The following is a 23,346-nucleotide window of genomic DNA, read 5'->3' as shown; positions in this document are numbered from 1 at the left end:
TGCCAAAGGGGGTGCTGCTAGGTATTCACTACGCAAGGTGGCCAAACTTTTGCTGCTCTTTTTCCTTTTTCTGTTATTTTAAAAATGTAAAAGATGAAATGGAAAAATGACTTTGTTTAAAATGTAAAGGGAATGTGTCGTCTGTAATTTCATGCCTTTTGGTGAACATTTCATCTCCCACTTGCTTAATTGTTCACATTAACAGTAATTTGGATTTTTTTCTTGTTCTTTTTCTTTCACATTCTGAGTAGATTTGACAATTCAGTTCAAATTGTTTTAATTATTTCCAATGACTGAGGCTGCTTGTGAGTACACTTCCTTTTTAGATCACTAATTTGTGTATCTGGGCATCACTGCACCAATAAATAATCTATTTTTGAAGGTGAAGTCCGGTCTTACTACCAGTGTCCGTTGCAGGTCATGTCAAATTTAAACTTGGGCCACACTTGACATCATTTTGGCATCACACCATGTGCTGTCCTCACATCACACAAAGTGTAAGATGAAGTAAAAGTTAAATTTAAAACCTCATGCTACAACTCTATTTGGTGTTTGGTACAAAAAGAAAACTGGCATTGTTCTCGTTTTCCAAAACTCATTTACAAGAGAAGTCTGTCTGATATAATTTACTGCAATTTAACGCCTCTGTCATTGACTGAGTTTTCTTATTTTCAGTAAGAAAAAAAGTCAGCGGTGTAGAAATATTTCAGCCACAGAGGAAGGATGATGTTGAACAAGAGCAGGCGCTCTGTCGGCTGTGTTGTGCAATTGTGGCCCCTGCATGAGGTATCTGAAACTAAATGCCATCCAAAGAAGAAAAAAAAAAACTATTTGGATGTCTTTGTCAGTGTTAAAGTATATGAGAAAAGTTTCCAACAGCAGAGAAATCACCGATGCAGTAACCTCCCAAAAGACATGATACCAATTAACACAGGTGCCGGGGTTTGAAAAACACGATCCGGTCGCTTTACGAGCGGCGTGCAATATCATCACGTGCCCCTTTTTCTCAAGTTGAAGCAGAGCCGTCAGACGTGGAATATAATGAAGCTGCCAGAGACTTGTGGTCCAGCTGGACAACGAAGCTCTACACCAAGTCTGACTTTTGTAATAGAGGAATAACAACTTGAAAGTAGCTGTTCACAAATGAAATGATCATACAAGCGAGAACGTTGCAGAGAAACGTTGGCTGTATCTGTGTACCATCATCATGAAGGCTGCTGCCCTGAAGAATGGACCAGACTGCAGAACTCTGGCCACATGCTACACCTTGCTGTTGGTAAGTTATATTTACTTGGCTGCTGCATGCAGAAAAAAACTAAACAACCCCATGTCGTCCTGTATCTTGCAGCCCTATTGCATATGGATGTGTATTCTTGCCAGACTCCTTTATCCGTTTTAGTGCATTTTAATTTTCATTCCAAAGTCATTTTTCACAAGTTAAGCAGTATTATTATATCCTTTAGTTAGAACCACAAGTTTCCTCAGTTGTCAACAAACAACAGTATTCAAATTTTTAGTGGGGTGGCAGCTCCAAACTTTAATCTGCTACCATCCTGCCAACATACATCCCGTTTTACGATGGCTCCATGTGCTCTGTTTAATTTTCTNTCCAACTGTTCGGTCTCTTGTCGACTACATAACAAATGGAATTGTACAAGCAACTGTCATAGTATTGTTGTAAAGTGAACATAACTTGGACTGGACTATTGTACAGTATAAAATCTCCAATATAGTCAAAAGATTATTTCAATTCATTTATAAATACAGTTGAAACCAGAAGTTTACATACACTGTTGAAAAAGACATAAAACCTTATTTCCTCACTATCCGACATTAAATCAGACTAAACTTTTCCTGTTTAGGATTACAAGCATTATTTATTAGATGTTATATTGTTTTGTTTTTAATACAGTGTATGTAAACTTCTGGTTTTAATTGTATATATAGTCACAGTCCAAATTAAAATTTTAAAAAAGTAAAAAAAAAAATTAAAAAAAATAATTTTGATTTCACCCAGACCAAATTAAATCATTCATATATATGTAGTATTTGTACCAGTCTTGTGTGACTGTTAAACATGACAACAGATGTATCACACCTCTTCATATGTGTTTGAATGAAAATGTTGGTGTGACCATTTGATGGTTACGGCGTTAAAGAATGTGAGCTTCACACCTTGTGAAGGTGGCGGTTGTATCAGATTAACACCTTGTAATGTGTCACACCTCACCATATATATCTGTCACAGTCCAAATTAACATTTGCTCAGACAGGATTACAATCTCATTATGACATAAGAAGGATTTTAACATTCTTTTCCTCGATAATGCACAATTTAAGTATTGTTAAGTAGCTCTAGTATCTTACAGTTTGATTCTGTGTTGACCAGAAGAGGCCAAAGTCTTCTGTGATGCTTAATGACCTCCAGGCAGTGCACAGGTTATATCAGGCCAGGATCAACTAGGATGCCACTCTTATACTCCAATATAACAGCTTCAAACAACACCAGCATAGTACAAATGTCTAGTGAGCTCTCTGTGAATTATAAATTCTTAAATTATTACTTGATAATCTTAAATTTGTTGGGAAAACTATTCAAATTTATGTCACCTTTGTCACAACAGACATAAACACAGGATCAGGCTTCGGTTTGTGTCGATACTGAGCGTTTAAAAACTTCCTTAATTAGATGAGATCAGGACATCTCTAATTAAATCCTGGAGTTTGGACAAAACCTTTGAGGACTGACATAACATGCACATCAAGTTCTTTGCTGATCTTTATTCCAGTGGCACGTTTTCTTAATTTACCCAAAATAAAATTATTTCTGTATTTACAAGTTTGTGAGGGAAAAGCAGCAGCAGGAGGAGGAGGGCTGTACATTTTCTTCACCTGCTCCGGATTTCTGCCTACTGCAGCTTTAATTTCTGCTGCACAGACTTATGTCTCTAAAAGTCGACCATGAAACGGAGTTAGACACACATCTTCGGTTTGCACCCAGCATTGATTTAAACAATGGAAAATACTTCACGCTAGTCAGTGGACAAATTACCTACTGTCGTGAGTTTGTCCTTTAAATCAGCCCTCTATGTGATTGGTACTTATCAGCTCCAGTCGGTCATGTCTGTATGTTTTGGTTCTGCATTGAAATCAAAAAAATTGTGACTATATATAATTATTTTTTCCCACCTGCCCCTGCAAACTCTTGAACCATGTCTGTTGCTGGCCATTCTGGTGTCTCTTGCACTTCCCTTCTGAAAAGCAGATTGTGTTGCTTTTGCCACACTCATGGCCCCATGTTGTTGTCAAGTTCTCTCCAGGTGTGCCATTAATCTTTTTTTTTTTTTTAAACTAAAAATGCAATCCTTTCTGGATTTACATTAAGGAGAAAATCCAGTTGTTTACTTGTCTGTCTCTCCTCTCCTTTCAACGTGGTGCCATTATTTCTCTTTTAAAGTTTATTTAAATACCAAACCGCTTGCGTGTGTGAATTAAATCACTCTGAAGTCTGTTGGTTTTAAATGTTACTTAGTGTCCAACACTCAAGGTTTCCCACTGTTTCCCTGCAGCGCGCACACACAGCAGCTCTCTTTGAAAACTACATCACGGTTTGAATGTAAAAACACAAATTGCCTAAAACTCCATATACATCATGAGTTCTCAGTGACCCTGCTGAATCCAGGGTGAATCATGACATCTGCTGGCCGAGAGCGGTACTGCACGAGCGTCTGTGTAAGTTAAGTTCATTAATCATCATAACTAAAAATATATTTTATTCAGTCAGCAATTAGTCTGTGAATTACTTATTAAGAAATTACATCGATTTTCCCTTCATGCCTCAGCCGACTCTCCCTGCGCCGTTCTCTCCACTGGATTTGTTAATGTACTCCATTGACTGGAAGTGTGGAACAAGAAAACTACCTCTGATTAGACTGTTTGTCATCGCACAGTTTGTACTTCTAAAACAATTCAAACTAATTGCATACAATGTGTTCAGTTGTTATTGATTAAGGTGTTACAGTGAATCAGAGATGCCACTGATATGAACAGAAATCTGCTGCAGCTTCAGTGACAGAAATCACACGTAGCCACGCTGGTTGGTGAAACTTACCTGAGAACATAGGAGGGTCTCAGCAGACACGGATATCCCACCTGGTTGGCAAAGGCAAAGGCGTCTTCCTGTGATGGAGAAAAAGAGCCGATGTTAATATGGTGAATTCAGATATCATCAAGAATAATCTGACACACGTTAGAAAAACACACATTAGGTTCCAGTGACATTATCTGTGTACAGTCGTGACTCGATAATCCGACACTAAATGTAAAACCTTCTTTTATGTCGGATAGCAAGGCTGTCGGATTGTCAAGACGGAGGTCGAGATACAAGGAGGGCTTGATGTTGGAAGGTTCATTTGTTGTTAATATTTAGTGTTTATAGATGTTATAATAACTAGTATGGCTGGTCCCAATAGCACTTTCTGGGCTCCGGATATTTGGGCCCAATTAATGATGAATATCTGGGGACACTTCCACTCCAGGGGAGCGCTCAGATGGGGTGGAAGTGGCCGGAACACAGGCCAAGTACACAGGCAGTACTTGCTGATGCTAGTTTAGTTAGCGGCCACACTTCTGTTTCCTCCATTGGTGGCGGCGGGGGAGTGGCAGATACGCTCCACCGTTACCATCCATGTTTACTTCCCTAAACACTGAGCACGCTCGCTGCGCGTGACGTCGTCGTGTCCTCTTCGGCGCATGCGGGACACTTTTGGGTCGTATGAAGTTCACACAGCAGATCACATACAAGTCGCATTTAATTCGAATGTGAACGAACTCACAAAAAAATCGGATTTCACAAAAAAGTCTGAACTGAGCATCAAGTCCTGCAGTGTGAACGTAGCCAATCTGTGGGATTGTTCAGTCAGATAATACGCCGTTATCCTGATTTGTGACAAAAAATGTCATGTCGGAGTCAGAATCCAAGGCTGTCAGTATGTTTAGGCTGTTTTTATGAGTTTTTCCTAAAAACCTGTCGGATAGCAAGGTTTAGGATTGTTAAGGGTCAGATTATCGAGTCAGGACTGTATATTACAAATGTATTTATGTTGGAGGATGCACAGCAAATAAATACATGTTTATTGAATTAAAAATGGCAAAAAATAAAAACCAGATAACCTCAATCAAACACACTAATGTCTGGCTTGTACAATAAATCTCCTGAGCCACTGAATGACTGTATTCAGACATAACACCAGCATGTAACCAGCCTGTGTTACTGCTGTTACCGATGAAATGGCACAATTTTGGCGCCCCGATTGCTCCGAGACTTACAGTCACTGAGGTAGAGTCCTTTTTTGAGGCACACAAAGAAGAAATAGCATTGTAACCAACACAAAAGCACAGGATTTAAGTCACAAAAAAAAAACAGTTCTTCAAACCAGCTTGGTCCATCGGTGGCCTCTCATTCTTCACGAGCCTGAGCTTCTCTCTGAGTATTTATCCATATGGGAGGAGCATAATGTGAGAAAGCTACATGATTACAGCCACTTGAGATGAAAACAAAGATATCAAAAGAAGGGCTTGTTTGCACTTGACCTCATCCTGGTCGTGATAAGCCTTTCATACATCAAGCCACCCCCTTTCAGTTTAACTACACACATTTAAAGACCTCCTGAATAAGGGGGAAGGGGGGGTTCTCCAACATCTGCAGAGAACAGAGCAAATCATTGGAGTAAAAGGGAGAATATAAGTGCACCAACAGTCCCAAAGTGCAGCTTTGATTCATCTCCGTTCAATTGTTCCCCCCACGCCCACCCCAACCACCTTCGGTTCTACATGAGGAACGAAAGAGGAAGGAGTAGGATTTGTGGACGGAGTCTAGCAGCGAGAGAAAGGCTCCATGTCCTCCTCCTCCTCCTCCTCCTCCTCCTCATCATCATTATCATCATCGCTCTTTCTCCCTTCTCCATCTCTCTGCAGGTCTGGCCTTTTCCTCTCTCTCATTACCCACCGTTCACTCGCCAGGTGAAGTACGATTTACAAACACGAAATAGCTTCCCAGAGACGCAAAGAAGCGTCTCCCTACGGCTCTGCTTAAGTTATTCCAGCCCATTAAAAACAAACTGTTTTTTTTTTTTCAAGATTGGCATTGAAATAGAATACGTAGAAAGACTCTGGAGAGAGACAGAACCTTATCTGTGTGTGTACTAGATAATCGCTCCTCGGTGGTTGCTGAATACATGAGCAGCAGAAATGGAAGAGACGTATTTTAGCAACAGAAGTCAGATAGGTTTCAGTGGCCCATATGTTCCACAGAGGGATGAGCCAGCGCCTCATTCAGATGTCGCCAGGAGCCGGTTGAGTAGGATAGAAAAGAAAGTGCCCCAAAGTGGAGGCATCAGACAACTCGTGCATTGTTGACGTACATTTTGAACAAAAATTCCTTAATTTATCCCCCAAAGGCATAAAGTGTAGCAAAAACAGACCCGGGATGAAGTAGAAGTAGTGCTAAATATAAAATTTACAACTGTCTTATCTACAAAAAAATCTATTATAAAATTAAAATAATGCACAGAGGAATGTCTTTAAAGAGAAGATGTGGTTTTCCTGTTGTCAAACTAACATTTCCAGTCATCCTGAATTCGTCTCTAGGCTCTAGATTAGCGATACCGTTTCTCAGTTTGCAAAATTACATCAACAGTCAAAGCAACTGAACTTAGTTTTCAGACTTCATGGGGAACAATCGTAGCATCCTGGTGCTCAGGTCTTGCCTCACTTCTTCAGTAGCTATTTAAAAGGTTTTTTCACACATCATCAGAGCTATTATCATTATTATTGCGTTACTACATGACAATAACACTTTAACTATTCATTATTTATGCATCCTCTTACCAGCGAGCTCAGGGCCCTCCATGGGGCCTGGGCCACCTCGAGGTCATCCAGGATGCTGGAGAAGACGGAGCGCTCCTCGGCCCGGTCGATCTGCAGAGGGCTCGTCCCCAGAATCTTCACCCCGCTCAGGTGCAAGGGGACGGCCAGGTTGTTGGGAATCTGACCTCCCACTGACACGATGCTGCCGGAGCAACCCTGGAGAGGAAGAAGAAGAAGAACGTGCAATATAAATAAGAGATAAAAATCTAGTGGAATGCTAGAAGACGAAGGGAAGAGCAGAGTTACCCGCCACGGGGCCATCGGCCAAGATTTACAGCGTGAAACCTGTGACCGCTTCCAGTCACTGTGACCGCTGATCACACAGAGAAAATATGAGGCAAACACAAACAGTTGATCTTGGTGGTACCACGGGTTCAGTTATCACCAGAGAAGGTGTGTGTGTGTGTGCGAACAAGTGTGTGCGCTCCTTTTAATAACAGCATGCAGCTCCTTTTCCTGTCTAGCTGATCCAAGGGGGATGCTGTTTCCATGGCAATGCCAGGTTGTGTCTCTTCATTATTCATGGGCCTGCTCTCCTGTCCAGGGTTTATCTCCATGCTCTAATGCCATATTTATCACACACACACATATATACAAAGCAAGAGGGGACTGTAGCCGTGAGAGAGGGATTGATGGTAATGCTATCTCCCTGAACAAACAAACACTTAATCACACCCTGATCCCATCGCAACTTTAACTGGATTACAATTCCTCTGCAAGCCAAAGTCGGTGGACATTAGTCGGCAAACACGCGGCGCAACATAAACACACAGGCACCGACAAACACGAGACACGGAGAATATCAGGAAAATAGTGCCCTTGCACGTGTTTTGACATGATCAGGGTCAGCTGGGCTCCACACATGGCGCAGACTAGCTGCAGCCAGCCAGTACAGAACACTGTGTACGCTGATCAGCTACAGCTTTAAAAACACTCGTGTGAAATAAATAACACCTCGTTACAATGCTCAGAAACTTCGGGTCCTTTGCATTTTGTTTCTTTGACATGTGCCACCCATCTTAATACTGTTCCAGGTCAAGCACAGCCTGAAGTCTGGTGATACAGTCGTGACTCGATAATCCGACACTAAATGTAAAACCTTCATTTATGTCGGATAGCAAGGCTGTCGGATTGTCAAGACAGAGGTCGAGAAACAAGGAGAGCTTGATGCTTGAAGGGCAACTTGTTGTTAATATTCATTGTTTAAAGTTGTTATATTAACTAGTGTATTGTTAGAACACTATGCATCGCTGGATTTCATGCCTAATTGTGCACGTTCCGGCCACTTCCACCCCGGGGGAGCGCTCCAATGGGGAGGAAGTGGCTGGAACACACAGGCAGTACTTGACTGCTGATGCTACTTTAGGATAGCGGTCCCACTTCTGTTTCCACCACTGCCACTATACTTTTGCAAACACTGAGCACACTCGCTGCGTGTGACATCGTCGTGTCCTCTTCTGCGCACGCGGGACACTTTTGGGTCGTATGAAGTTCACACAGCAGATCACATACAAGTCGCATTTAATTGGAAATGTGAACAAACTCGCAACAAAAATCGGATTTCACAAAAAAATCCTCATTGAGCATTAAGTCCTGCAGTGTGAACGTAGCCAATCTGTGGGATTGTTCAGTCAGATAATACGCCGTCATCCTGATTGGTGACATTAAATGTCATGTTGGAGTCAGAATCCAAGGCTGTCGGTATGTTAAGGCTGTTTTTTATGGGTTCCGTTCGTTTTTCCTAAAAACCTGTCGCATAGCAAGGTTTTCAGATTGTTAAGGGTCGGATTATTGAGTCACGACTGTACACGTCTTAAAATAAATAATGCAGACCAGGGTACTAGCACAAAGACTGCAGACACCAGAACTGTTAACGAGATAAAAAACAAACAAAAACAACAGTTACTCCCACAAAATGACCCAAAACCATCACAGTGATGTAACATGATCATCTAGGAATATGTTTACTTACAAAACTATTTTGCAAGCTGCACGGCAAGAACAATGAGTGTCACAGAAAGGTCAGAAAACCCATAAAAGAATCCACACACCTGTTCAGTGCAGACGCTCTCGGATGATAGCTGAGCTTACAGTCGTCCGTAATAAATGTCCCAATTAACAGCCCTTTTCAGTTTTTCTAGCTTTGGTCAGACAGAAACCTGAGTTTTGTTCTGCTGCTTCTAAGGCCGAAATCTTTCTGGAGCACGAGGCAGGAAAAAAAAGAGTTTCACGCTTAACCAGTTTCTGAATTTATATATAAATAAGAATAAGCAGAGAGATTTCAGATATTGTTGGGTATGTTTCATCCATGCCACTCAAAGCAGGGAATGTATTTTTTTTCCAGCGCCGTGGACATCTGCTCTGTGGGAAGTCCACGGTAATAAGTCACAGTCATGCTGCTAATGCTGGAATTAATCTTCAGCAGTACAGTCACGTCAAAACATATCAGAAAGCTTAAGTTAGAGAAATTATTATGCCATTATGTGTGCGCTTGTGTGCCAGTCTGAGACCAATAAATCTAACTGCCAGTAATATGGGACAAACACTTTTGCTTCGAGTCCACTAGTGTTGTCCAACTTTGATAGAGCTGTCAGGATTGATTTCTTCCACATATATGTATTGTGTATTTCAAAATGGGAAAAATTCTGAATGACTGCATTGCGATATTTCATTCTGATTCTACTCAATACACAAATAGAGTTGTTGCTATTTATTTAATCCTGTGATAGATTGATGCCTCGCTGAGATAGATCCAGATCAGTATACTGGAAGGGAGGTACAATTTAAAAGTTCTGGTTGTTTTCATGATTCAAAAAAAAAAAAGAAATAAATCCCAAATATGTATATTTTGTTTGAATATTCACAAGAAAAAAAAACGGTGGTGTCCAAACCTCCTGCTGGGCGATGTCCAGAATGCGTTCCAGGGTCAACTCTTCAAAGTAAAGGCGGTCGCACTCGTCGAAGTCGGTGCTGACCGTCTCAGGGTTGTGGTTCACCACCACCGTCTTCTTGCCCATGTGTCTCAGGGCTCTGATGCTGGACACGGCACACCAGTCAAACTCCACGCTGCTGCCTGGTGGACCAAACCATTGATAAATATGAGTGTGCTGGTCATAAGCAGGAGTTAGACAATTACACAACAGCGTAATTCCGATATTTGCTTTCCATGCAAAGTATATTGTATAATTTACGTGGAAATTCCCTGTGAACCCTGTTGCTCCCTGGAAAAGGTTCCACATTACTGGAAGAGAGCTGATAAGTAGTTCATAGTTTAAGTTAGCAATTCTAACTCAACTTTTGGTCAAATTCCAGAAATATCCCTTTTCAGTTCGCTGTCTGTCCGCTCTGTGTGCGCGCTGGAAAGTTACTCTACAAAAGAAAGGTCTAAATAAGATAAAGTTAAATTAGATAAAGGTTTACTGTCACACTCACCAATGTGATAGGGTCCACAACCAAGAACCATAATTCCCTGGTCCTTAAAGTCCAGATCGTGCTCCTGGTGAAGGAAATGAATCGACAAAACCATTCGTACAGATTTTCTTTCTTAATAGACATCAGTATTTCTTTAACACCCATCTTTCCATGAACGTCACCAGCATTGTCCCTTTAATTATTCTTTTCTTAGGTACACTTTAATAACCGTTTCTTTTAGTTAGCAGTGCCCACATACCTGACCATGATAAGTACAGTATAAATAGTTGGTCATTGCTGGGTACTCTGCTGCCAAGGTGTCAATCTGAAAAACAAAAGAGAAAATAAAAGGTTAACATGGGTCATTGTTAAAAAAAAGTGCATTTTCTCTTTCACACAGAAAATATTTAAATTTCCATCTTACATTTTAAAAAAAAAAATTAAACAATCAATTAGAGGAACCAAGTGGAAACCAGTTTGAACCAAGTACAGTTCAGATAACTGGCCATAAGAAGTGATTTTAGATGATGACTGCGTTCCTTTTAGTAAAGGATTAAATGCAGGACTATTACTTGTACTAGATATTACTCCATTGATGTATTAACCAACAATGGATTTATGCCTGATATAGCTGTGGTTGTTTTCAAACCTTTAGCCCATGTTAGTCAGTCAATCACACATTTGTGGATGACGACAGCTTTAAAAAAAAAAAGTGCCAGGTGAGAATTTTATCCAGTTTCCACATAGAAACCAAACATTTGCATAATCCTTCCCCCTCACTGCCCACCGCTCCAGAAAGAGTCACCACTTCACAGTCCAGCAGGTTTACTTACTTTCTAGAGCTGCTAACCGTGAAAGATACGACCAAATATTTAGTTGAGGGCTGCAGGAGCAAACCCCAAGATTTATTTATTCATTTTAGGAGACCTGAAACCAGTAAGTGGGACTGGGAGTGCACCACTGTCTTTCCATCGACTGCTGTCTTGTCTGTGTAACCCAAACCCAGCCGGTGTCCGGCCCGTTAAACCTGCTTCTCTCCTGCTCTCTGTGCTCTTATATGCTGTATTTTAATAGCAACTGAATTCCAAGCTGCACTGCTAAAATACAGATTTTTTTTCCTTTATACCCGTTACATATTTTCATACTCCTCTTTTTTGTAGTCATGGCCAGATATACATGTTTGTGTATTGATCAGGCAGAGTCAGTTACTTCAGTCCATCAGGCCTAAAGAGTCCAGTGATGCTCACCTGTTTGACCCAGGGTCTGATGCCATGACTGAGCCTCAGCTCTCTGGCTTTTCCCTCGCTGGAGTCCAGGATCTGACCGACCTGCTGGTCTGAGAAGCCGTTCTGCTTGGCCTTCAGCAGCAGCCCCTTGGGTACCGAGCCACTGTAGGAACAGACAAGAAGTAATGGTAATGACACAGCTCTAAGCATTCACAGTGTCACACTTTGTCTACAGTTTAAAGCTGCTTAAATTTAATTTAACTTTATTAAATGAATACTAGGCAGTTTGAAGGAGGTTTCTTTTTTCTCCCTCTGGGTATATAAAGCAGACATTAGGATCGCTGACATAAATATTTCAGTCCATTTGCATTGGATCAAAAGCACTCGTCATTTTAACCAAACCCTCCATTATGGAAAAAGGTACCACACACTATCAGCTGCAAAGTAGAGGTTAGCAGAGTCCATCAATCACCTCTTACACCGTAACGACATGTACGCTTGTCATAAAAGAAAAAGTGAGGTCGACATAAAGATGTACAAGTGTGTTTATTCCAATGTTCCTTTCTGTCTCCGTCTCCTCTCGCACATCCGTGACTTTTCGAGTCCGCTGAACTAAAAGGCTGAAACCAGCAAGTGGGTCACGACTGACCCAGCGGTGTGGACAGCGAGGAACAGCCCACCTCGGATCGATCGACAGCAAATTGACCAACAATGTGCAAAGTTGCCAGGGCACCAGGTTGGCAAGTGCAGCCGTTTAGAAGCCGCGCTGGTCAATAAAACTCCATTGTGAGCCGTGAGGTTGAACAGAAGAAGTAGCAGGGAGGTGAAGTTGGGTTTAAAGAGGTGATTCCGAACAAGAAAAGGGTAGATTATAAAAAACCAAGGAACCCGTTTTGGATGTGCACTTTCATGTCTCTCTGTAGATATAAAGATATAGATTTCAAATGGCTGGATTCTGTCCTTGTTGCTTTTCCTCTTATCTAACTGTAACTGACAGAACAGTAACAAAAACAAGCAGAGAACGTTAAAACTAAATCAGTTAAACTCCAGCATCCTGCATTTCCTATCAATTTAAGCTGATTTATGACACATGACACGACAAATTTAAGGTAAACAAGAGGCCTGGAGTTTATTCCTGACTAAGAAATAACCAGAAATGATGACCAGCTATCCACACCGCCTGTAGTGATTTCTGATGAGCCAGTCTAGTTAAAAAAAACAACCCATTTATACTTTGTTGTTCCCATTCAGAAGTTTGACTCTACAAAACTGGACCCGTCAACACATGGCCACACAACCCACAGTACCGGGTACACGTCGCTATTAAAAGTGCACATAATTAAAAGTACTGCATAATTAAAAACAATACAACATTAAAAGTAAAACAACAAATAAATAAATAAATGTTAAGCCTGAGGCATCAATCAGTTTATGTTTTTTTGTCCTGCAGCAAACCCCCCCCGAACCTCTGCTTATTCTAGGCTCCTGTTTAAAATCCCTCTCCAGGCTTTTGATTAAGGCCATAAAAATTCATCCCTGTGCATCTAAATCACACATTTAGTAGTTTTTTTGTGTCGGTTTTTTTTTTCTTCATGAAAACAATCAATCCCTTTTGGCTCGGATGCAAATCTGCACGACTTTAGAATTCGCTCATCTATGAAGCCCCCACTTGTTCCAGCACGCCAGCTCATCCACAGCTTTGCTCAAACGTTGTAGAATATGTTGACGAAGTTGAGCCACTGTGAAACAATTCTGATGGAAAGCAAGGTGACAGGATTGGCTGCTTCGTTTGTGTTACGTATGAAACCCTGGCGCTCTGAATCCATGTGTTTGATCCTGTTATTGATGCACTTGCAGCGTCGAAGCAGAAATGGCACCGACTGCTTATTTCTCTCTTCGAGCAAAACCACTACACAGACATTGGTGCTTCACTTTCACAGCTGGGGGTCTTTAAATTTCCAACTGATACGGGTACAAAGGAAAGATTTAAATCAATGGCTCACTGAAGTGCTGTCCTCAGATTTGTCCACCAACGTTAACCCTCGTTTATCACCGGATTAGAGGCAGTGTTAAAAAGCTATCCTCTGCCCTTTAAGTTTGTCTTGTCTATCTGTTGCATCATGTTTTCTAGAAAGCTCACCAGCAATACATCTAATAATCTGCTGGATGTTAGAAGCATTTGAAAAACCCGACAACTTCACCGTGAGGACACAGGAGCTCTGGTTATAAAATAGTTCCAGTGCATGTTGTAATATTAAAACCAAAGTACAAATACGACGAGCTGCTGAAAGTGCCCCCTTTGGCAGAGCTAGGCAAATTCTCCCTTTGCTTTCTGATTCAGTGCCAAGCTAAACGGAACACATGAATGCACAGTGATGAAATTGATATTGATCTTACCATCTAACTCCCACAAACAAGGCAACAAGCGTAGTTCCCATAATGTAGTAGCATTCTTTTAACCCTAGGTAGAGACAATAGGAAGGATTTTTTTTTTCTCCCCCTCTCTCTGGTAAACCACAAATTGCTCTCCCGCCTCCTTATCTGAATTATTTATGACCTCATAGCGTAACAATATTGGAAATGTCAAGTGTGCTTTAACTCCCACTGCACATGGCTTTGCTGAGAAATAACAAACCCTAGAAACAACAAAAGGAGAGCAGCAAGTCAGAATCACAGGATGGAAAGGCATTTGATCTGAGAGCTCGGTTGTCTTGTGTGCAATTATTATGTCTGGAAAAAGCAGTTTAAAGCTGGAGGGAAATCCTTCGCAAACCATTAACTTATGTGCATACGCCATTGCGCACAAATAAAACGTGAAACACAGCTCAAAGTTGTGTTGTTTGTGTGTTTGAACAGAGAGTGAGGAAAAGGGGCTCCTTAATATTCCCACATGTGCTTGCAAAAACAGATGTTGACACACAAACTAAATCTGAAAACAGGAAGAACCGATGTCTTGAATTTGACACTCGCAAGCAAGTCTCACGTATACCTCATCTATGTCCTCAGGTGATGTATTGCCATATTCTGCTGTGTGCAAGTTAAACTTTCAAAATTGATTTTTCAAACCTATAATCCAGCATACAACTGCCATATACACACACACATAGTTGTTCGTCAGTGGTTACAGGTAGCTGCAGCAGCTATAGCCGTGGCTGTGGCTCATTGGTAAAGCACCTTGTCTGCTAATCATAAGGTTTGATAGCAGGCTCCTCCTTTACTGTACAAGCTCCAGCAACTGTAAGTAAACTGCAGCAGCAATAAGCAATCACAGGTGCAGCTTCCTCAGAAATTGCCAGTTTTTGAGTGGTGGTGGCTCAGCGGCTAAGGTTGCACTGCAAAGCTGCATTTGTCTAGACCCTTGAGCAAAGACCTAAATCCAATCTGCTCCGGCTAAAATGTGGCTGACTCTGTGCCCTGACTGAGGATGTTAATGAATATTAGTTTAAGCAAAAGACATGCATGTCCTAAAATGTGTTGTCGATTATCTGTAGTACCTGGTTGGGCCACCAGGTGGATCCTCTTACTGTTTAACACTGTAGAGACCCGAGGAGGCGTCACTTGGACATCCGTCAGTTCTGTGTTGGCCAGCAGGGACCATTGTGGGAGTTTAGCTAGTAAATTTCAACCATGTGAAAGAGTCCTGTGACACTAAATAGCTCCCAGTCAGAGATCTCATCTTTTGTGGAAGTAGATGCGATCTGAAGTCACTGACTACTTAAAGTACAACATGGATAGTATTTAACCCGGACATACACCATATCGACAGTGTATGACATGTGATCGCAACAAGCGAGTACAATGAACTCGGTTCATTTCACATTGTTCATTAGGTAATAACCATAGACTGTATAAAAGATGGACATAGCAAACGGCCCTGAAAAATGAAGCCAACCCGGAAGTGTCAAAAACCTGCAATAGCTACATCTGCTAGCTGCTGGCTCTACAAAGCCCTGGCTCCCATAGACTGGAATTGGAAAAGAAGTGATCACAGATCATGAAATACTGCATTCCTACAGCTCAGGATTTTTTTCTTATTAGTTTTCATGGTCAGATCCAGAGATCAGGTGGCCAATCTGAAAATAAATCAATACTGAATTTTTAAAAAATCGTCAAAATTTTGCGGGGCAAGGGGCGTGGATGGCTTGATTGACAGTCGGCAGCAACGATGCAGAGGAAGCGAGCAGAAGGCGGTAAATGTGGGCGGGCAGAGAGGGCCCGCCTCTCAATCCGTCTGACCAATCGCTGCTCCTATGGCCCCGCCCCCTCCGACGATTCAGGAAGTAGCAAAACCCTGGCTTCATTTTCTCAGTGCAGAAACCAACGGGTGACGTCACGGTAGCTACGTCCATCTTTTATACAGTCTATGGTAATAACTGCATAATAAGGCTATCGGTTAGGGAAATCAGCAAAATGTTGCATCCTTCGCTCTGGGCCTTGCTTCCTATCAAGCTACGCAAAAAGACTTGAGTCTGTATTTCTTTACTGAGATACCGCATTTGTCTGTGAACTGAATCTCAATCAAAGTGTGTCGTGCAGCAAGACAACGACCTGAACACACACGTTTTTCCACCAAAGAACAGTTAAACAAGAACAAAGTTTAAGTTAATGTTTTGGAACGGCCAAGTCAAAGTCCTGAGCTGAATCCTGTAGAAGGTTGTTAAAGGAACTGAAGGGAGCAGCTCGTGTGATCTATCAACAGCCGTTGTTTCAAGGTTAAGCAAACTGAATATATTCAGCGATAGCAATAATCCCAACATTAAACAAGACTCTGTTCAAATTTCTAAAAAAAAGGGGAAAAAAAGCTTTGTTTCTCATATTCAGTCATAATTATCCTTCAGTCGTAACTGCAGCATCACTCTTTTGCACACAAAGAGTCTGCTGACCAGCAGAGCGTGAAGCCCACCTGCACTCAGCTCTATGCTCCATCAGCCTGGCAGCAGCTTAATGTTGTGTGCCCATCCCAGTGTCCCCTGCACCAGAGGCAGGGGAGACTACAACAATCCTCCATGTGTCAGCATGTTGCACTGGGCGCCCACCAGACGGCCAGCCATTAATTATTAAACAGCAGAGTCAGAAGAAAGCAGCAGGGAACCTGTGGCTGAGCCATGATAATTCACCACGGCTTTGATTTGAGCTATCCAGGTAAGAGCTGGAGGGCAAAGAGAGAGAGAGTCAGAAAGAGGGACGCAGCTGAGAGGATGCGAACCCTGAGCGAAAAAGAAACGGAGACGTGAAGAGACTTGGGCTCGTCTCATTTGTGAGAACCAACATTTTCTGAGTTTTATTCAGTGATTTCTAGAAAGAACAAATTTAAGTTTCCCCAACATTTTATCCTACTTTGAGAATGTTTACCGATTTCCAATTCCCAGAGCCACCGCCTGCAGCTTTTTAATGTGTCAGCAGGAAGCAGGAATTACCAATGCGCCGTGTGTTGGTAGGACTTTGGTGCAGTTTGGAGGAAACATGTAAATTGGAACATTTGCAACAGTAAGCAGGTGCTAGATTTGGAAAAACACTCTGCATGAAACAATATGAAAAAAAAAAACACAACAAGCTGCGATAGCAAAACATCCACATGTGTTCATGTCATAGACTGTATATAAAAGATGAATGTGGCCTCCAGGCATTACAAGTGACGCCAAAGCAGACGTGCCTTGAACCTGCACTCCAATGAGGCTGATTATACATGAGGACAATAACCCTGCTTGTCCCTAGACTCTGTCAACATTCTCCTGAGTTGTTCATGGTCTCAATCACTAGTTTAAAGTCTCCATTAATACTGAATCACGTTACCTTTGCAATTTATGGTCCAGATTAGCGTAAAATAGAGAATGAAGTAGGATATGCTTTAGTGTTGCTGCGTAGTGTCCTTGTGTCCTCAGTCAGATCCACTACTTGTTCGTTCGTCCATAAGGCTTCAGAGCAGTGGTGGCCGACGTCATGGTGGTTATGTAAGTTTTTTTTTTCTTTTTTTATATACAGTCTATGATTCATAACTTTATGAAAATCTGATGTAAATTTCCTGAGATTTCACCAAACATTGGGCATAGCTTGTCCACCAGAAATTATTCATGTAGTCAGTTGTGGTCCACATTAGTTGTTGAGATCCTGCTACAATAAATGTTTATGGTTTGTCTGTCTTTCTATGTAGCAATACAGCTTTTCCTATAAAAGCCTACAGCAAAGCTCTGATACTCATCTGCAAACCAACAAAGTCATGGACAAGACTAATACAAGAGACAACCGGAAGATGTGGTAGAGGTGACAAAGTCAGCTTGGGGACTAGACCAGGAATAACAGTATATTCCATAAAGTTATGAATTTAGCTCATTATTTAATGGTCAACACACTGCGCTACAACAAATTACACCTAAATAGCTGGAAGTACGAGAATTTGGATGAGATTTTCCCACTAAAATATAACTATAAATATAGTTTTCAGCCATAAGAGAGAAGCAAGATCAAACCACATTTGGATTTTTAATACACATTAAAAAAAACAGCATATGACTCAAACACCCCATAACTATAATATGAATAAATTACAGAAGTGGGTATCTTGTGTTACCTCTTGTAGGTTCCCAGGTGCTGCTCCAGCTGCGTGATCCTGTGAAGTTTATGGAGGAACCACTTGTCGATGGCCGTCAGCTGGTGGATCTGATCAACACTAATGCCGCTATGGAGAGCCTGAAAGGTAAAGACATGGAATAGACTCGGTGTTATCAAGGTCATCATTCATGCCCCTTCCTGGAGCAGACATTCAATAGGTTCAACACGATTCTGTGATCAGTCGCTAATGATTAAAATCTTCTTACAAACCGCGCAGTGACCCGTCACCGGACTGGAACATCGCTATAAATATTATGTTTTTGTCAAGTCGTTCTTCAAGGACTATTTCAGGTAAAATCTATTGCAGCGGCAGTACATTACTTTGGCATTTTATTAAAAATCTGTGTCAAACCCAGCCCGTGTCATCAACCTGTAATATAACAGAGGTTCTGCCCTGACAACAGCCAGTAAATACTTTTTATCATCTTTATATTAGATGTCTGTGCAGAGAAATCCTTCCAGCAGTGTGGGTGGATTTTAGTCAACAGTCTTTAGAACTGTAAAAGCTGCCATAAGAAACCGGCAGCTTGCTGTGGCTTTTAGTGAAAGCTTTAGCAGTGCAGTTACTGTTCGAACACTTAAATATGCTGCAAACAATGCCGTGTGCAACCAAGACACATGCTTATGATGGTTGAAAAACACCAGCGACGCCTAAATGTAGCTCATTTTCCTCCATTATCTATTAGCTAATCAGCATAACTAGTGTCTGAATACTTATTCAGGTGGGGAGCTTATGGCCATGACTCTTGTTCTTTTATGATTTATCCATTATGACAATGAAATATTGTCCTTAATGGTCTGGACCTTCAAAAGTCTGTTGCATAATAGAGAGTAAGCAGGTTAAGCTGAAGTAACAGCAGCTGGAGTGACAACCGAGCAGACTTGGTGTTTGATCGACTGGAGATAAAGTGTGGATAAATGCAGCGGGCCACGGACAGGTACCGGGCCGTGGGTCATTTGGTACCGGGCCGTGAGTCATTTGGTACCGGGCCATGGGTCATTTGGTACAGAAAGAAAAGAAAACATTTTATTGGTTTATTTTTTATTTCCAGCCGAGTCTGCAGGGTGTTTTATTTTGAAAAATGACCAGCTCGTCTTCCCGTCGCATCCGTCTGTGCTTGTTTTTCGCACTTGACTCAGTTTTTATCCGTTAAACGAAGCAGTCAGTCTAACGGTTGTCGAAATTAATAACAAACGTCTCAGGAGAGCTTTGTTGGAAAGTGGACGAGAGATTTGATACTGAGACAGAAGAAAAATTAAACACGTATTTAGCAAGTAATTTTATTAATTTAGGAAACTTTTTAATAGAAAAAAATAATATATTTTTTGCTACGTGCCGGTCCGTAGAAAATGTTCTTGCTCAAAACTGGCCCGTGGTGCAAAAAAAAAGGTTGGGGACCTCTGGATTAATGTACATAATATAATTCCAGGAACTATTAAGTTGGTTTTCCAAAATGGGAACAACATACAACACAGTTACGGTGACAAACTGCTTCCTTATGTCTGTATATTGAGTGCGACTCACTCATCCAAAAGAAAAAAGCACAATAAACAAAATAAAGAGAATTTAGACTGATAGCATTATTTATTTCTTATACTCTTTTGGTTAAATTCTGTACAGGTATTGCAATAATATCATTACATTTTTGGGGCCGTGATAACTGCGTAGTGAAAATCTGACTTCCCTAAAGTGGATCATTAAATGCTGCCCCCACCTCCACTGAACTCCCTCTAAGACTCGGTAAATAGATCTATCTGCACTGTGGGGACACAAAGCTCACACTTCTGACACTGACGCGACCTCATTCTGCTCTTCTCTTAGCTGTTGATAAAAGCAGCTTGAAGCGCTGGACCAGGAGATGTTTTTCACCTTGCAACGGTTCATGCAAGATGTCTGTGTTTGAATAATGGAGCTTGACCCTGTGTCTCGCTGAGCTTGTAAAAGTGCCGTCTCACCTTCATCTGATTCTATGAGGAAAATTACAGACCAACAGCTCTGCATTGGAAAAGCACAAAAGCAGATGTGGCAAAAAAGAAAGATATTTCACATTGTGTGATTTTGATTCATCCTCGCTCACATTTAAACATATTTGAAAAGGCCACACTGTCAGACGTTTAATGACAGATTAGACGTGTTTTCCAAGTGTTATAACTACTTTGCATCCGTTTAATTAAATCAAAATTTAAAGACAAGCGTTCACACACAGTTAGGAATTCTCAGCTCGGCGTGCGGGGACAATTTTTCAGTAACACTTCAAAATGTGATTTTAATGAGAAAACTGCAGTCGGTGTCATTCATTATTAACGTTATGAAGGATTAATGTACCTTGGCGAGGGAGAAGATGCGAGTGCTGGAGGGCACAGCCAGCTCCTGTTGCAGATCCTGGGTGTCGGCCCAGGCTTTCTTGAGTGGCAGCCGGGGCACGAAGCCATCCACTGATGGATGACACATCCTCAAGGCCTTCTGCACGCTCTCCTCAAAGGTCCGGCCCACTGCCATCACCTGAATCCAGAGGAGGAGGATGTGTGACAGCGTGATATAGGTGTGTCAGGATCCTGAATAAGTGAGTGAGTGAATATTTATTCATAGATCATCCGCACCTCTCCAACACTCTTCATGGAGCTGCCTATTTCTCTGGACATGCCCTGAAAGCGGTCCAGGTCCCAGCGGGGAATCTTCGTGACAATGTAGTCCAGACTGGGCTCGAAGCAGGCCGTGGTCTTCTCCGAGACCGCATTCTTGATTTCTGGCAGAGGAATTCCCAGAGCTAGCTTAGCAGCTACAAATGCCAAGGGATACCTGAGAGACAAGGACGAAGGGACAAGAAGAGCAAAATCAAGTAATCGTGGACGACAGTGGGCAAGTTTTCAACCTCGTGTTTGTACCGGATAAACATCTTCTATCATGAAAATGAAAATGAAAAATGAAAATGAAAAATACTTTATTTATCCCAGAAGGGAAATTCAATATTGTAAAAAGCTCACTTTTTTTTTTTTAAATCAATATAACATATATATATATATATACACAACAATAATAATCAGTCAGTCAGTCAGACTTGTTCTTCAAGGAATCATCCCCAACCTGCAGTGATCATCATTAAAACTCTATTTATTTTCTTACTTGGTACTTTTTAAATGTTGTACTTTATTGTGTCCTACTGGAAAAGTCCAAGATATTATTCATGTTGTGAAGATGTTATAGTTTACAATCTAAACTGTATTTTTCTATCCTTTGACATTACTTTATGGCATCACGTACACCGTGTTTGTTTTAGGAATCAACTGAAAGAATATACTAATAAATCATCCCTCAAACTGTTTTTGTCTTTTTTTCATATCGTGATGTTCTGTTGGATCCGTGGACACACTGACTGGACTTTACTGTAACTGAGATTGTCAGTTTTTCTATAGAAACTAATGAACCTTCCCACAGTTTTACAGGAAGGACTCTGGTTTACTGGATGAGATGTTGCTTGAAGCTGTACAGCAAAGTGAATAATTGTCAATTGATGTTAAATGAATACATGTATGACATATTATCACACATTTTGCATACATGAGACCCAAAGCATAAGCTCATGTGCAGTATAAATAAATACAGATTTTATTGGTAAAAAAAAACGACTAAGCCCTCAGACTAACTGTTCTTCTCACCAACAAGCTTTCCATCCATTTAATTTTACAAAAATCTACATGCCTTAGTTCAGCTAAAGAACCCAAACAACTGCTCTGTACCAGGTTTAATTTCTAATTTCAGGCTACTGTCATTGTGTGCCCTCTGTCCCTGTACATATTCTATCTCACCCGGTAGCTTTGGATGCCAGCGCTGAGCTTCTTGAGAGCCGGGCGTTGACTTCGATGATGCAGTACTCCAGGGACGACGGGTGCAGGGCGTACTGGATGTTGCATTCGCCCACAATCCCAAGGTGCCGTACCACCTTGATGGCGGTCTCGCGGAGCATGTGGTACTCCTCGTTGGACAGCGTCTGGCTCGGCGCCACCACGATGGAGTCGCCTGCAGCGGGAAGAGAAAGGGTGAGCAGCTTCGAACTTTTGATTAAAGAGAAAGTGGCAGGAAAGCGAATATTAAAGACATCAGTTATGCTTCGTAAAGAAAATCTGTTTACTGTAAAGCATAAAAAGAAAAAAAAAGGTTTTCTTGTCGTCCCTGGTGAAACATTTCCTTAAACATCTTCATTTTAAATGTTTGGGTTTTTCTGTATTTTCTTCCAAATACTTTAGAATATCTTAAACAGAAAGAAAACAAAGCTGGTGTCATCTGAATGCCAGTTTTTATCGTTACTGTACACTTCTTAGAATCAGAGACAAACATGTGCACAACAAGCTGGCATTTCAGTCTGTACAATTTGTTCTAGAAAGTTTTCATCCTTTTTTATACGAGAGAAGCTTTAGGGCCAGAGAGTACTACAATTTGTTTTTTCAGAAAAAAACACCAAACAGCACATTTGTCCGTTTATCGTTTTTGGAACTTGTAAGGAGCACTTTATGCCAATAAAGCGTAATGAATTGAATTGAATGCAGAACTGAACTGAACCCAGATGCTTATGTTTGCTGCTCAAGTAGCGTTGCTCACTACTTTTCTTAAACTACAACAACAACACAAAGAAGTCAGACGGGGACAGCAGCTTTCCAACAACATCACAATGTTGTGAGAGCTACTGAGTTTACCAAACCTTACCTTGAAAGGTTTGGCAAACTTCAACAACCTGCTCGCCATGACAAAAATGCCAAGAAAACCTGCTTCAAGTACCCTCCTTAGCGAGAGAGAGAGGGAATGCGTGATTTTATTTTATTTTTTTGAGACAAAAGCAAACAGAAGAGTTTGTTTCTGTCACAGTCATTGTCTCAGAAACAAAGCAGAAAACTAGAATCACTGCCTCGTAGATGTATGCTGCTGCAACCAAGTGAAGCTGTTGTTTATATTCATTTCTGTCCAGACTCATCTGTAGTGAAAACTGTTGAGTTATAGCCAGAAACTGCACAGACATGCTCTGATACAGACAACAATGAGCAACAAATACATAAAGCATAGCATCATCTCTCCTGTCCATAGTATTTGCAGTGTTTCCCTGAACTGACATCGTGTTCAAACGGGACTGGACCAACTGTTCATATGGATCAGGAGCAATGGAGGGCTGGTTGTGAAAAC

At 41.3% G+C, this 23,346-nt stretch overlaps 1 protein-coding gene across 1 annotated transcript in view; it reads right to left on the bottom strand.

Moving 5' to 3' along the window:
• Window positions 1-23,346, bottom strand: part of cps1 (carbamoyl-phosphate synthase 1, mitochondrial) — a 66,497-nt gene that overhangs the window by 30,228 nt on the left and 12,923 nt on the right. Inside the window, exons 17-26 of the mRNA XM_008290827.1 lie at window positions 21,981-22,191; window positions 20,775-20,973; window positions 20,500-20,676; window positions 18,133-18,251; window positions 11,586-11,727; window positions 10,598-10,663; window positions 10,360-10,423; window positions 9,819-10,000; window positions 6,889-7,083; window positions 4,112-4,179 (exon numbers count right to left, since the gene is read on the bottom strand). Coding sequence (XP_008289049.1) covers window positions 4,112-4,179; window positions 6,889-7,083; window positions 9,819-10,000; window positions 10,360-10,423; window positions 10,598-10,663; window positions 11,586-11,727; window positions 18,133-18,251; window positions 20,500-20,676; window positions 20,775-20,973; window positions 21,981-22,191 — 1,423 coding nt within the window. The remainder of the gene's footprint in view (window positions 1-4,111; window positions 4,180-6,888; window positions 7,084-9,818; window positions 10,001-10,359; window positions 10,424-10,597; window positions 10,664-11,585; window positions 11,728-18,132; window positions 18,252-20,499; window positions 20,677-20,774; window positions 20,974-21,980; window positions 22,192-23,346) is intronic.

Source organism: Stegastes partitus, unplaced genomic scaffold, assembly GCF_000690725.1.
Source record: "Stegastes partitus isolate 25-593 unplaced genomic scaffold, Stegastes_partitus-1.0.2 Scaffold697, whole genome shotgun sequence".
NCBI classification, from domain to species: domain Eukaryota; kingdom Metazoa; phylum Chordata; class Actinopteri; family Pomacentridae; genus Stegastes; species Stegastes partitus.
This window is presented reverse-complemented; position numbering and strand designations above follow the sequence as displayed.